This window comes from Pelobates fuscus, chromosome 5, assembly GCF_036172605.1.
Source record: "Pelobates fuscus isolate aPelFus1 chromosome 5, aPelFus1.pri, whole genome shotgun sequence".
NCBI lineage: Eukaryota > Metazoa > Chordata > Amphibia > Anura > Pelobatidae > Pelobates > Pelobates fuscus.
Genome location: NC_086321.1, coordinates 253,479,320 through 253,494,670, shown reverse-complemented (window position 1 = coordinate 253,494,670; position 15,351 = coordinate 253,479,320). Strand labels below are relative to the sequence as shown.

Here is a 15,351-nt window from a genome sequence, read left to right as displayed (position 1 = left end):
TAAAGAGAATGGGTCCAAGTACAGATCCCTGAGGTACCCCACTGGTGACAAGACCATGCTTCCAATATACTCCACTGACTACAACCCTCTGTTGCCTGTCACTCAGCCACTGCCTTACCCATTCAACAATATTGGAATCCAAATTTAAAGATTGCAGTTTATTGATAAGCCTTCTATGTGCAACAGTGTCAAAAGCCTTACTGAAATCTAGGTAAGCAATGTCTACTGCCCCACCCCGATCTATTATTTTAGTTACCCAATCAAAAAAATCAATAAGACTAGTTTGCCATGATCTCCCTAAAGTAAACCCATGTTGTCTCTGATCTTGAAATCCATGTGATTTTAGCTGTTCAACAATCCTATCCTTTAACATGGTTTCCATTACTTTCCTCACTACTTTATGAATTACTATTAGAAATGGGGGAGGAATCTCCATAAATAGGAACAGAGACGTTAAAGTGTTAGTACCACTGGCATACATACCGTGGTCGCAGTGGTCGCAGCTGCGACCGGGCCCGGCTGCCCTGCGACCGGGTATGAATGCCAGTTTGAAAGCCTCTTTTCCTGGGGGCCCAGGAGCTAGCCACCTCAGAGCCCCCCCGAGGCTGGCAGTGGTGTAACCGGGCGCGCGCGTGCAAGGGAGAATACTCCCCTGAGCGCTGTCATTCTGGCTCCGGCACCAGTAAGCGGCACGCGAGGGAGCTGGGCAGGACCAGCCGCCGGGTAGCTCCACTGGACCCCATGGAATCCCCTCAGCACTCCCAAAGGTAGGGAGGCTGGGGGATTACATAAAAAATAAAAAATAAATATGAGTGTGTGTGTGTGTGTGTGTGTTAATTTGTGTGTGTCTGTTATTGAGTGTGTCTGCTAGTGTGTCAGTCAGTGAGTGTGTTAGTTTTTGTGTGTGTGTGTGTGTGTGTTACTGTGTGTGTTAGTTTGTGTCTGTCTGTTATTGAGTGTGTGTCTGCTAGTGAGGGTCAGTGTGTGTGTGATAGTGTGTGTGTCAGTGAGTGTGTGTCAGTGAGTGTGTGTCAGTGAGTGTGTGTCTGTTACTGAGTGTGTCTGTTATGTGTGTCTGTTATGTGTGTCTGTTATGTGTGTCTGTTATGTGTGTCTGTTATGTGTGTCTGTTATGTGTGTCTGTTATGTGTGTCTGTTATGTGTGTCTGTTAGTGTGTGTCTGTTAGTGTGTGTCTGTTAGTGTGTGTCTGTTAGTGTGTGTCTGTTAGTGTGTGTCTGTTAGTGTGTGTCTGTTAGTGTGTGTCTGTTAGTGAGTCTGTTTGGTGTCTGTTAGTGAGTGTGTGTTTGTCAGTGAGAGTGTGTGTTTGTCAGTGAGAGTGTGTGTTTGTCAGTGAGAGTGTGTGTTTGTCAGTGAGAGTGTGTGTTTGTCAGTGAGAGTGTGTGTTTGTCAGTGAGAGTGTATGTTTTGTAAATGAGTGTGTATGTCTGTCGGTCAGTGAGTGTGTATGTATGTATGTATGTCTGTCAGTTAATGTGTGTGTGTCTGTCAGTTAATGTGTGTGTGTCTATTAGCTAGTGTGTATGCTTCTGTTCGTGAGTGTGTGTGTGGTTAAAACTCCTTTAGCACTTACCTTTCTCCAGCACCGGGCTCCCTTGGCACTGGGGATCTCTCCGCCCGATCCGCCTCTCGGCTCCGAATGCGCATGCGCGGCAAGAGACACGCGCGCATTCAAACCGCCCGTAAGAAAGCATTACACAATGCTTTCCTATGGATGTCCAACGTCTTCTTACTGTGATTTTCAGTGAGACAGCTACTAGAGATTAACCCTCAGTGAAACATAGCTGACAAAGTCAGCAGGAGTTGTACATCTAAGGCAGGGGATCCCAATTAATTTTTCCCATGGAACCCTTTGACATAGTGGAACCCCCCCCCCAGTGTGCCGGTGTGTGTCTGTGTGTCAAGGTGTGTGCATCTGTGTGTCAATGTGTGTGTGTGTGTGTCTGACAGATAACACACACACACTGGCACATAGTGGTACACAGATACACACTGACATACAGATACACACACCTTGACACACAGTGTGTATCTCTGTGTGTGTGTATGTATGTATGTATGTATCTATCTGTGTGTCAAAGTGTGTGCATCTGTGTTTGTATGTGCTGGTGTGTGTATGTGTATCAAGGTACACAGCATCCCACGCTCACTCTCTCTTTCTGTGCTTACCAGGTGTGTGTAAGAATTCTGCTCCACACTCTCCATTTTGACCAAACAGCTCAAAAATGGTTACCAGCACTATAACTATTACAATGGTAAGTAGTGGTTATGATGCTTTGACTGCCCCTTTAAAAAGGCATTATGAGTACCATAATGGACAGCTTACGGTCGTGGTTATGGTAATGAAGGCTATAGGTGCAGTCATTCCAGTACCATTTCCCCATGGAGTCTCAATTTAGTGGTGGAAAAGAGTTTAACAAATCGGCATGGGCAAATTCCGCTAACCTGTAAAAATACAAACTTACTCACTGCTCCCGGAGAAGGTCTGTCGAAAGAAAGACGCAAGTGCTTAGAGTGTCCGTTTAATCTCAAAATCACAAAGGGAAAATATCCACTTTAACATTAAAATATACTTTTAAATCACTACACCACATCTATAAACAACTAAACCATTAGTAAATGTTCATGGAAAAGGGGGGGAAAAACTTCACTTTATTTATTTTCTTTCTTCTTTTTTTAATAAAGGAAATCTCTCTTTAGAACCTTGCAAAACATCTGCTGACAGCATCATTGATATTATATGGAATGTAGAACTTTTTACGTACATACCGTTAACCGCATCATTTAAGATATGTCAACCACAGTCAAGCATTAGTTTCCACAATTCAAATTAGCAGTGTCATACTTCTTAATATTTCACCAAGTTCTGGACCTCATAAAATTATTTTTGAAAAAAAAAAATTAATTCAAGCTTGCTTCTCTTAAGTAAAAGAAAACAGAGTGGTTCCTACTATTACAGTAAAGATATCATTGTGGCTATTGAAAACATGTGAAAGTGCCTGAGCAATTGCTCGAGCTGCACAAAGATTACGCATCTGAAAATATCCTCTTCTCTGAAATTGTGGTTTGTAATCTCAAGGTTTTTGTTTTTTTTTTAAATTAAGGATCAATGCATTGTTAAGATTTGTATACCCAGCACTGTGCAGTTATTGATAACAATACATTCATTAGAATGGAGGAGGAGATAACCATCCCTGGAGAATTCCTTCTTTCATTTAAGTAAAAGTAGACCGGAGACGAATCCAAGTAATATATACACAGCACTCTTAACCAGGAAACAACCTGGTGAAAAGTACAGAAAGGGTTACAAGGGTACTAAATGGCTTAACCCTAAAGCATACAAGAGATAAAGAAAAATAAGGAAATGAGGGGAAAAATACTCATCTACACAGAGAAGGAGCCAATCCCATCAAAACCAAACTGATAAGAACAGATACTACAATTGATCTTAGCCAAAAGGCAGAGAAGCGACCCAAGTAAGTCAACTTTAGCAGAGATTCTGCTAGAAAAACCACCAATAAGGCAACATAGAGGGCAAAACCTGTGAGAGAAACGCTCACCAAAGGATTCCCTTAATTAAAAGTATCAACTTTATAGTAAGGTAAACTTTGAAAAGTGACAAAACAAACCTAAAAAGCATATATTTGCACTCAGGCTACCATACACCGAAATCAGCAGCTACATGTAGGTATATGCAGTAGAAACTATATTTTCATGTATCAAAAAATAAACAAAATCACATTGCAGATATAGTTGCTACAATAGTGTCAAAGTTGCCCTGATCTAATTGCATATAGTGTCTCTCTCATAGTGCAGTGGATAGAAGCACAGACACAAACTCGCTTCGCTAACTCAAATAAAAGATGGGGCTATGTATGCCAAATGGAACAAGCATGCCTACGCCTAACACATCACTGTTGCACCACAAGAAGTCCTCTCAGCACGCTCCTAAAACCTCCTGATATAAAATCATATGTGAATCAGTGTCCTAAAGCCGTATTGTAAAGTGACAGTGCATTTCATAATATCTTGCTGTACCCAATAGGTGATCACTTAGAGCTCCAAAAATAGCCGCTGTATTAAAGCTTATACCTTGGCAATTTACAGTGCACTCTTCAATGGTCTGCTATAACATGACACCAGTACACCCAACCTAACAGATCCCCACTATCTCACATTCTACCCATATTTATAAAAACAAACAAAAGAAGTACCCCATACACATCGGTTTGACGTGCGTTTTGGCTCTAATAGCGCCTCTGTCACGGTCCAAAACCAAATGGCCATTTTTGATCCCGGACAAAGGAGCTAATTAAGCCACTAAGCACTATAAACCATTATGTGTTTTTTTTTGTTTTCAGCACGGGTGTGATGTGAGATAGGAGAAATCTTTGCAGGACTGAATCCAGGAAGTCTCTGTAAGGCTGTCAGACGGAGAGCCATCAGAGGTGGTGTAAACATTGGAAAAAAAAAACAATAGTGTGATACAGTATATACAGTGAAAATGTGCGCTTAAATGGATGCACTCACGAGATAGTAAAGGTAAAACAGCATTCAAGGTGCCTCCCCAAGGAATATGGGGGGATGCTGGTATCCTTCGGTAGTGTCTAGCAGCCAAATGGGACACAGGACTCCAGGTGAGTAATGGTAGAAAATATTTGTAGTTTTATTTTCTTTAAAAGGTGATACAACACCAAGCAGATAAAATATAAAAGTGTAGCAGTAGGTCCAACGCGTTTCGTTCAACACAGGAACTTCATCAGGGACCGCACAGTAGAAGAAATCAACAACAATATTGCAGATTGTAAAAAAATACACATCCTCGATGTGGGATGTGTATTTTTTTACAATCTGCAATATTGTTGTTGATTTCTTCTACTGTGCGGTCCCTGATGAAGTTCCTGTGTTGAACGAAACGCGTTGGACCTACTGCTGCACTTTTATATTTTATCTGCTTGGTGTTGTATCACCTTTTAAAGAAAATAAAACTACAAATATTTTCTACCATTACTCACCTGGAGTCCTGTGTCCCATTTGGCTGCTAGACACTACCGAAGGATACCAGCATCCCCCCATATTCCTTGGGGAGGCACCTTGAATGCTGTTTTACCTTTACTATCTCGTGAGTGCATCCATTTAAGCGCACATTTTCACTGTATATACTGTATCACACTATTGTTTTTTTTTCCTTGTATGTTCCCTATATAGACTGTACAGCCGTATCCCACTTCTGCTTGTGGTTCTATACATATATATGATCGTTTTGTGGTGGATAACGATCTTGGGAGGCTACAGACTAATTGAAGTTAAGTAATTGCTATTTAACACACAACAACGTAGTTGTTTTGTTTTGCTGTGGTGTAAACATTGCCTTTTCTGCTATTTACACTGCTGAGGAGGCAAGAAACGTCTCTATGGCCACAGCCACTACAGCTGTAAAGCTGCAGTAGAACTGGTGCCTATAGTGTCACTATAATTCGTAAAATTGGCTATTTTGGGTTCAATCTTGCTATCAATTTTCTATTCACCAAATTAAATAGGGTTGAATAGAATGATTTGGGGGGCAAATAGAATGATTTTTCCTAAAAAAAATTGCGTTTCCAATATATTGGTTAAAGCAGAGTCAATTAGACTCTCTCAATAGTATGTGTAGTTATTTGCTTGTTTTTTTCTTTGTTTTGTAAAGAATATTTGACCTTTTTTTCCATTTGCTATTTGTATATAGGAAAAAAACTAATACATTCTACATAATTTCAGATAACAGATCTTTCACATAGTATAACCTATTTGCATGTAAAAGTTAGAGCAAGTTTAGGTTTCTTTAAGAAAAATACAATTCCTATCTTTGTTATCATTAGAGCAAAAACATGTATTCTATATTTCACCGTTTAATTAATTTTTTTTTATTCTTTATTCTTTATTACACGCTCCCACCCACATCTTGCAAAATTATTACACATTATTTTTCCTACGCCTGACACTTCTAAAAACTAGGAAGAGCTACCGACATCTAAAAGTGTCAATCCCCCAGTCATCACTAGTGACAGCTGTATTGTATTGACTCTGTCTAAGGAGGAGCCCGCGGTCTATAAGGACCCTCCACACACCTCAATGTTGCACTCTGGTGCAGCACTGATGTCAGCTCCTGGCAATGACCAGGCAGAAGAAGAAGGCACACCTCTCCCCTCCCCCTCCCCCCCCCCCCAACCACCGGACCCACAGCAGTCAAATTATGCAAAAGTCGCCAGATGGTGACAGTGGTGCTTTAACCCCTTAAGGACACATGACATGTGTGGCATGTCATGATTCCCTTTTATTCCAGAAGTTTGGTCCTTAAGAGGTTAAAGGGGCACTATAGGGTCATGTACGCAAACATATATTTCTGACCCTATAGTGTTAAAGACACCATCTAGTCCCTCTTGCCTCCCTAAATATTGTAAAAATCTTACTTGTATTCAAGCCTGAAGCTGCTGGTTTTGTCCATGTTTGCATCAGAACAGCAAGCTGCCTGCTGACATCATCAGAAGTTTTGTTCTGAGCCAATCAGAATGCTTCACCATAAGATTGTCTGAGACTGTGAAGGAGGCAGATCAGGGGCAGGGCCAGCACACGTCAAACGCAGCCCTGGCCAATCAGCATCTCCTCATAGAGATGAATTGAATCCATTTATCTATATGAGGAAAGTTCAGTGTCTGCATGCAGAGGGAGGAGACACCGTATGCTTGGATGCATTTTAGGCAGCAATGACCCAGGAAGGCTCTCTAACAGCCATCTGAGGAGTGGCCAGTGAAGTTATCACTAGGCTGTAATGTAAACACTGCATTTTCCCTGAAAAGACAGTTTTTACAGCAAAAAGCCTGAAGGTAATGATTCTATTCACCAGAACAAATGCAATAAGCTGTAGTTGTTCTGGTGACTATAGTGTCCCTTTAAGGCATCAATATGCAGAAGTGAAGCACATAGCAATGCACATTTAGCACAAGTACTTATTTTCCTGTAGTTTAAACAAAAATAAAATATATATATATATAATTTTTTTTAAATCAAGTATAGACAGGAATTGTCCTCACGCATTGTGTTGCACATTCCAACGCTTGCTATACAGCACATTCAAAGAAACGGGCCCAATATAGGAAACAATTTTAAACATTCATTCTAATCCCTATGGCAGGGGATAGATGGTGCAGACTTCATCACACGTGATGCATTTATAACATTATGGACGATGTAGTCCACAACATCTGGATTGCAGAAGGTTGTCTCTCTGTGCCCTTTGGCAATTACATTTTCAAATAGACCTTAATTACTTTATCTAAACTCACCCAATTCTGTTCTATTATAGTCTGTCTTTAGGCTCTTAATCGTATTAGAGAGGCTTGTCAGGCAGGAAAACAACAAATATGCATCAGATACAGCACCGAGCAATTAATCGGCCAGCTTTTTTCTCTGTATAAGGAATGATGCATTATGTTTGCAAATAAAATAAAAATGTCAATGGCCTAATTCCCTTTGGTAACTGTATGATATCCTTAGACATATATAGTCCATGTAGACTAAAGGTTTAGTTGAAACTGAAGCAGACATTTTTATACTGCTTGTAGAAAAAGCCATGATATCTACAAGCATAGCGCAGCCAGCTGAGAAATACCTACTGAGTCATTCAATTACAGGGTTGTTCACTATAGTGAGATTTCAAAGTAAATTTCAAATATAAGGCCAAGATGGATAATTTGGAAAAAAATCTCCAAGTCAGCTATGATTCTAGTTATTTTGGTCTTCAATTTTAAATTCCCTTTGGAATTCTCACTTTAGTGAATTAACCAAGTTAAGTGAGAATTCCCTGGAATTCAAAGTAACTTTTAAAATGTAGGTCAAAATAGCTGAATTAGAAAGAAATCTCCTTGCCAATTCTGTATTCGGTTTAGCTATTTTGGCCTTAAATTCGAAAATCACTTTGAATTCCCAGCAATTCTCACTTGAGTGAATAAGCCTGAAAGAAATATGTAAGAGTCAGTCGGTTCTCATAAAACAATACATTGTTAAATTAATATTCTGCATTAACTACTTTCTGGACTTAACTAGCTGGTAATATACATATAGTTTCTGATGATAAAGCCTATTGAAAAATCAATATCATGTCAATAAAATCATTATTAACTTGGCCTTCAACAATGTTCCAGAGATAAAGTAATCAAGTTATGTGCTGCTTTAAAATAGATTGCAGAAATTTTTGGAAATCAACGTCTCCTTTTTAAGTAGCGGCGAAAAAAACGTTAGCATACAGAAAATAATTAATATACTTAAAGCAGAAGATAGCTGGTAACAAGATTTGTATTTGATCAAGTTCAAAGCACAAATTTCATGTCCATTGCAATCAGATCACTAAACTACCACTTAAGTCATCAATACTATCTCAATGACATCAAGATGCACTAAAACAGAACAGATGTTCTGGGGGGAAAAAATATTGAAAGAGACAATATTTATATAAATAGGACATACCTCTGATTTGGATGACATGTTATCTTCTAGATCTGTGTCATTGGGATCCACAATGTCTTCAAAAGGGGGCAATGGCAGCTTCTTCTTATCTAGGACTTCACTTTCAACCTTCACCTTCCCAGGTTTAGGCTGAGATTTGTCTTTAAGGGGCTTTTTTTCTGAAGAAGACAGTACCAAAAGTGAGGAATTAGAAAACGTTTTTAATGAAGATTCTGAGCTGCTTTTTTTCCGTTTCCTGGAAAGTGGATCCTCTGAGTCTGTGTGTGTAGGCCTCTTGCTAGACAGTTTCTTTTCCTGCTGATGTCCACTTGACACTGTAAGAATATTATTGTTCTCACACCTCGGGTCTTTAGACATGGGTTTAGGTTCCTTAAAGACCATTTTAGGGACAATTTTTTCATCTTTTAGTGGTTTGTTTTCTTTGGGTTTTTTGGAGGAATCTTTGGAAGATTTGGTATGTTCCCTGGAAGGTTCTTTGAAGGCACTTCTATGCTCTTTTGAGTCTTTTGATGATTTTTCCTTGTGCTCCTTTGAAGACTTATGGGGTTTTGACAAGCCAACACTACTGCTGCCACCGGTGTTACTGCTACTGTTTATACTAATCAGCTTATTTGGGTCCTGTGAAAGAAAAACAGGGTTCAGGTTTCGTGATACTCAATTTTATATTTAGCATTCCTTAGTACAAGTATTTTGTTTCTTACTAGGTTTAATTTTTACTCCTTGAGCTTGCTTTTTGCTTTTAAACATCTAATATTAACCAACCTAAATACTTAAGTATATATACACAAGTGGGGTTTATTCATTAAACAATAAAATGTGGTGAATTAAGAAAACAATTGCAAAATGTAGGCCAAACTAGCCAAGCTGAAATCATATATAAATCTGAGAATATTTCAAATTGATCTACTTAAGATTTTTCCATTAAATATCTAGTGCACTACAATTCACCATTTAGTGAATATACTCTGCTAAATCTACATCTTTTTCTTAAGAGTTTAACCATATTTTACAAATAAAGTGCTAGATCATGCATTCTTAGTCTCCTGGCTTATAAAATCCAGAAGTGGAATATCAATCTTACTCTAAATCAGTTTCGGTGATCTTGACCAAGCCTCCAATGAGGAATTAGCTTATTTATCTCTATTTGCCAAGCGTCTAACCAATTTAAAAACAGTAAAAGGTCTATCAAATGAGATCCTACCTTTGATGCTTTTAATAATAAACAATATAACAACAACGTATAAACCACCCTAATACGTTACTCTTAGTATGTCATCTTGCAATGCCAAAGTAGGTTTATATAAAAATGAAACCAGATGAGAGCAGGCTTGAATGGATGTAATATTTTACTTTTTCTGTCTAAAAAGGGATCCTATAGTCACCAGCTTAATGCAGTGGTTCTGGTGTCTAGCTCTCCACTGCCCTCTCTATCAGAGAGGCTTGATCGCCTGCTAGCCAACTTTTGGGCCAAGCTCTATCACCGTAGAGGCACTCTGGAGGAGGAAACACCGGCAATGACTTCACGTTTGAGACACATTCACCCACCGACAACCCATACCCTATAGGTGGAGCGAGGCAGAGACCGCACACAGCGCACACGAGACTATGTTTGCGGAGCTGACAGTGGCCAGAGCATTGGGACCTGAACAAGGGCCCTTGTGAAGGCCTGGGGCTGGCAGAGTGGCCAACACTGGACAAATAGGACAATGACACTGTATACCGCCATGAGAGTCAGTATGGGTATAGGGTAACGGTCCAGGACATTGAGGCAGGAGGGACACACTTCCACTATAGCAAAACTAATCCTGCCTCACACGTAGGCTGCACGCAACACCACAGAGTAGTGGCCATGACCCGTATCTTCTGCAGAGTAAAACATAACCGTAGTAACCAACACTTATTATGCTGCAGTTTCTATAATTCGTTATGTTTTTCGTTTGCTTTCTGAGTGGTCATTACTGGAATTACATTCTTCTTACCCTATGCATACACTTACCGGCATGTTCTTCACGTAGGGCAACACGCAACTAAAACACACAAGCAGTGCACATCACTGGATAGACAGGTATACCTGACCAACTTAAGCAAGTACTATGCTCTGTTCTCTCACCACAGGTCTATCCAAGCCTTTTAATATGTTAATTGATAGTAACCCTTGTGTGTCACAACCTCTAAGATGTCTACACCTTGCCTGATACTACCTATTAATGTTACTTTACTTACCTTAGTCTAGACAGTTTATCTTTGTGTAGGAATATGTTATATTATCAACCTAGAAGCACATCCATAGCCTGTTACTTTAGCCTGTGATTTACACGACAACAAAAGAGATGTCTTTCTTGTTCGGGGTAATACATGATTAACCCTGTATGTTGAGCCTGATGCCAAGCTGATTTACTCTGAATTACCTTTTTTTTTTGTACGTTGCCATCATCTCAATAAAAGAAAATTGACAAATTTAGAAATGGATAGACTGCAATACCTCATAACATGTACATATCCTATGTGCCACTATTGGTACATTTTCCTTATTTAGGCCGAAATGTTTAATATAATTGACATTTTACCAATAAATAATACTAAATTGGGCATGTCATCAAACAAATGGTACACAGAAATAGCGACACAGCACACAGACCAGTTGCTATTTAAAAAAATAATAATTCCGAGCAGAAGAACCTATTTTGCCAATATTTCAAATTTTGCTAATTTGTCTGAAATTCTGCAACTCCGTTGTCAGCTCATGATGCTTAGTTAGCGAGAAAAAAAACATAAAAAAGAAAATTAAAAAAATCTATGGACAGACAGCAATATTGTATTAAGAGGTTACAAAGACAAAACTAAAGAAACAAACAAACAAAAAAAAGAACCAGAACACAAACATACTATATTATTGTCGGAATAATCAGTGCTCTGTGTATATAAACATTAATGATGGGCTCTCTTGTAGCAGCGTCTCCTATTAATTTAAAATACAAGACAAAGGAACGTGCAGAGGAAAGCCACATGTGCAGAATTTGCAACAACAACAAAAAAACACTTTAATAAAAATATTGGAGTGGATTTAAAAGTCTCACATTAAAAGCTTTACGAGTGATTGTCCACATGGTGATAACATTTCTTATTTCTTCCTTTGTCGCTACACGTGGTCCATTATATGGTTTATAGTTTTTAACTTGCAACTCCTTGTGGGAACCATTTGGCGTCTCTCCACATGTTTCACCTCAAATGACTTTCTTAAAAGGAACCTGTAAATCTTCCAGTATGAAATATTTGAATTAAATGACCATGGGAAAGCCTCCCTATTTTAAAGGGGCTCTCTGTCATGCATAATGTGTCAGTCTTGTTTTAATGCCCTTGTAAATGCCTCCATACATTGTGCTAATTGTTAGTTTAGAAAATGTATAGATAAGCAGGTTCAAAAAATACATTTTTGTAATCTTTTCTGATTAGGTCAGAAAAAATGCACACCGTTAATTATGCATGTGTACACCTCTAAAGGTGTGCTTTGCTTTAAGCACAGACCCAAAGGGATAGAAGGCCAGACATGCACACCTAGAACTGAGGTAAGACTAGTTTGTGGCCAGAGCCAGAGCAATCACTAAAATAAAATTATGGATTTTTTTGGGATCGGCTGATCTAAACATTTGATCGCCAAATTGCTAGTACAATAGATAGATACATTTACCTGGACTGATTAGTCATAATAATGATTTTAAGAAAACTAGTTGGAACGTCTACGTGGATAACGTTTAAAATATTAAATTGCTCTTCAATCTTCACACGCAGAACTTTTAAAATTATACTTTTTAAAATGGACAGCCACTGCTATATTTATGGATTAATTTACCCCAACATAATTTTGAATGATGCCTAATATTTTAAGGACAACATAAGCACATTTCATGAAGAAATGACACATAGTGGCTGGATTTACATATTAATAATATAAGAACCATGGCCTGTCCATTTTTACCTACACACACACCCATATATATATATATATGTAAAATGTATGCTATGCATGATCTGGTTGTCACTTGAATGTAGTCCCCAACCATCCTAAAACTTGCAGTAAGGATGTATTCTTATTAACTGCATGTTCATTGGTCTCCACGTCCAATACTTAAAGGATTCCATGAGGCACCATGACCACCTATTTGATTTAAAGTGGTCATGGTGCCTGGAGTCAAACCACTAGCGGGCTGTAGTGGTTGTGATGGTTGGAGTAAATGTTTAACAGAAGAGAAATCGCTAAAGGGAGAAACTTCACTCAAAACTCAAATCCCGAGTAGTGAATGAAATCATGATCTGACTTACTCCAGCATCGACATTCAAACAAACTCTTATAATTAGTCACTTTATTATTTTTATTTTACACATATGGTTTTACTTTGTATGCCCCTTCCCTTCATATGCATTCTGCACAGATGTAAAAAAAATTATAGAAAACTGCCAATCCAACAGGAGAGAGCTCTATCTTGTAGTTTTACTACAAATAGGAGAGATCAATAGTGCCCTAACAAGGGTGAGTGAGGATTTAACCATTCAGATGACTGATTAACTGATCCCAGAACATATAGCATATCAACATAACTAGAATATTTTTCTAGATATAAAAGACATAGTATTGTGATAAATATACAAACACGATGAAAGAATCCAACACCAAGTCCATAATGGTTGTGGGGTAATTCGGGCATAACCCAACATAGACATCAATAAGAAGATTAGTACAGACTAGTAAGAAATAAGCCCAAAACTAATCCAATTACCCTTATTAAAGTACTAGTCCAACTTTGGAATGAGAAAACCTTAAAAATGTATAATTCACAACTTTATTAAATCCTTATAAGGATGATACAAAAACACACACAAAAAAACAGTGCCATAAAAATTTGATAAAGTGAAAAAATAGAAAATAAACCCCAACAATGCCTCAAAAAAAGTTTATAGGAGAGCTTTGGAGGCTGGTAGAAGTATTCTACTTGGTTTCACTTTTGAATTCGGAGGTTAAACTTTGAACTTCCTTGATTTAACAATCTCAATAACAAGTCAAATTACCCTTTTCAAAAAGCCCACAGCCTCTAACTGGAATAGCTTTCACCCTAGGCCTCTGAGGCAGGATAAACCCACTGGCCAATAACTCAGGGTCCGTAGAAATTGCAGGACTATTGAGGACTTTAAAAATAAAGCTAGGGTCCAAAGGCAGCAATTTAAGTATAAGGGCTAACCGAACAAATGCCTCAAAAAAGCTTATAGGAGAGCTTTGGAGTCTGATAGAAGTGTTCTACTTGGTAGTCGCCCTCCTGATCAATCCACAAATTCACCACGTATGATTGCAACATATGATGCAGGCTGGGATCGGGTTAAACAAGGTATTCAAAAGTTTTGGCCTCTTCTAACTGAATATATACACCTCAAACAAATTCTGGGCCCCCACATTAACATCACGGCACATAGAGGTAGAAACTTGAGAGATCTTCTATCTTCTAGTCATTTCCAACCCCAACATTCCATCAAACAAACTTGGCTTACTAGTCCCCTCGTCGGTTCCTTCAGGTGCAGGCGATGTGTGGCATGCAAGTTTATCAAACGTGATTCTAAGAACATAACTGACGGTGAAGGTAATACTGACGGTGAAGGTAAACAGTCCCTCAAAATTAATACATTCTGTAATTGCAACACTGCTGGTCTGGTTTACCTTTTAACCTGTGTATGCAATCTTAAATATGTTGGTAAGACCTTTTTTTCTTTTCCAAGAAAGGATTAGGGAACATGTAAGGTCTCCCAAGTTAAGCATAGAGATCCCCATTGCCCGTCACCTTAAGGAATTCCACTCAGGAGATTCCCAAGGACTTTGTTTCTGTGGGTTGGAACTGGTTAAACGCAACCAAAGAAGGGGTGATTATGACAGGTTCCTGAGACAACGTGAGAGCTCCTGGATTTATCGCCGGAAGACTCTTCAACCTAAAGGGTTAAACTAGGGCTTTTTCTGTTGCACCATTTATTTAATTGGCAATACATTTATAAATACATTATTATTGGGCTCTCTTCTATCCAACATTGACATTAAGTTTGTTCCTGTCACTTGTCACATCTGTATATGAAGAACAGACAGGATACATAGATATTTACATTAATATCTTATTTTCATGTCTAACACTTCTATATTTCATCTGATGCTTACACAAGACATCCAATTTTGAAAGACTTTCTTAATTTCTTTCCTCTCCCTGTTAGGGATATATACTTTAAGATTGACTGAATTCTTTACATGCTTTCTGGCATTGGAGGAGTTAATTTTTTAGCTTTCATGACCCTTTGGCATTGGGGGGGTTAATTTGTTGGTTCTAATGACCCTCCTCTTTCTCTGCTTAATTGGACACACTGCTGTTACGGACATCACAAAAAGGGGCGGCTCCTTTTTACCTTTAAAAGGAGGCAAGATTTCAGTCTGATCTTAGCGCTTGACAAAGGCGCATGTTAGCGCCAAAACGCACGTCATGCAGATGCTCCACTGATCATTTTTAATACTTGGACAGCTTTTGCATGCCTTAGCAATTTGCTATTACTATAAATCTTAATGATCTTCCTGGGCATATAGGCAGTTTCTATTTTTAGGCAGTAGTAGATGAGATGGTATTGGCTATTTTAGGTAGATGATAGGCTGCCTTGAAGCAGCAGTGTTTAGTTTAGTTTACACTGGGTATATATAGTTTATGAGGGGCTACCCTGAAGCAGTTATTTACAGATATTTTCTATACTATTGGCTAATCTCTGTATCTTCAGGGTGTATCCTATATGGAACTACCGGTACTTGTTCCTTC

General features: G+C 38.7%; 1 protein-coding gene and 1 pseudogene across 6 annotated transcripts in view; both read right to left on the bottom strand.

Annotated features, from left to right (window-relative positions):
* MLLT3 (MLLT3 super elongation complex subunit) overlaps window positions 1–15,351 on the bottom strand; it is a 266,211-nt gene that overhangs the window by 88,989 nt on the left and 161,871 nt on the right. For all 6 annotated transcript variants that reach the window (XM_063455222.1, XM_063455219.1, XM_063455221.1 and 3 more), the window contains one exon: window positions 8,522–9,139. In XM_063455222.1, coding sequence (XP_063311292.1) covers window positions 8,522–9,139 — 618 coding nt within the window. The remainder of the gene's footprint in view (window positions 1–8,521; window positions 9,140–15,351) is intronic.
* Window positions 3,379–3,491, bottom strand: LOC134613158 (U2 spliceosomal RNA; annotated as a pseudogene).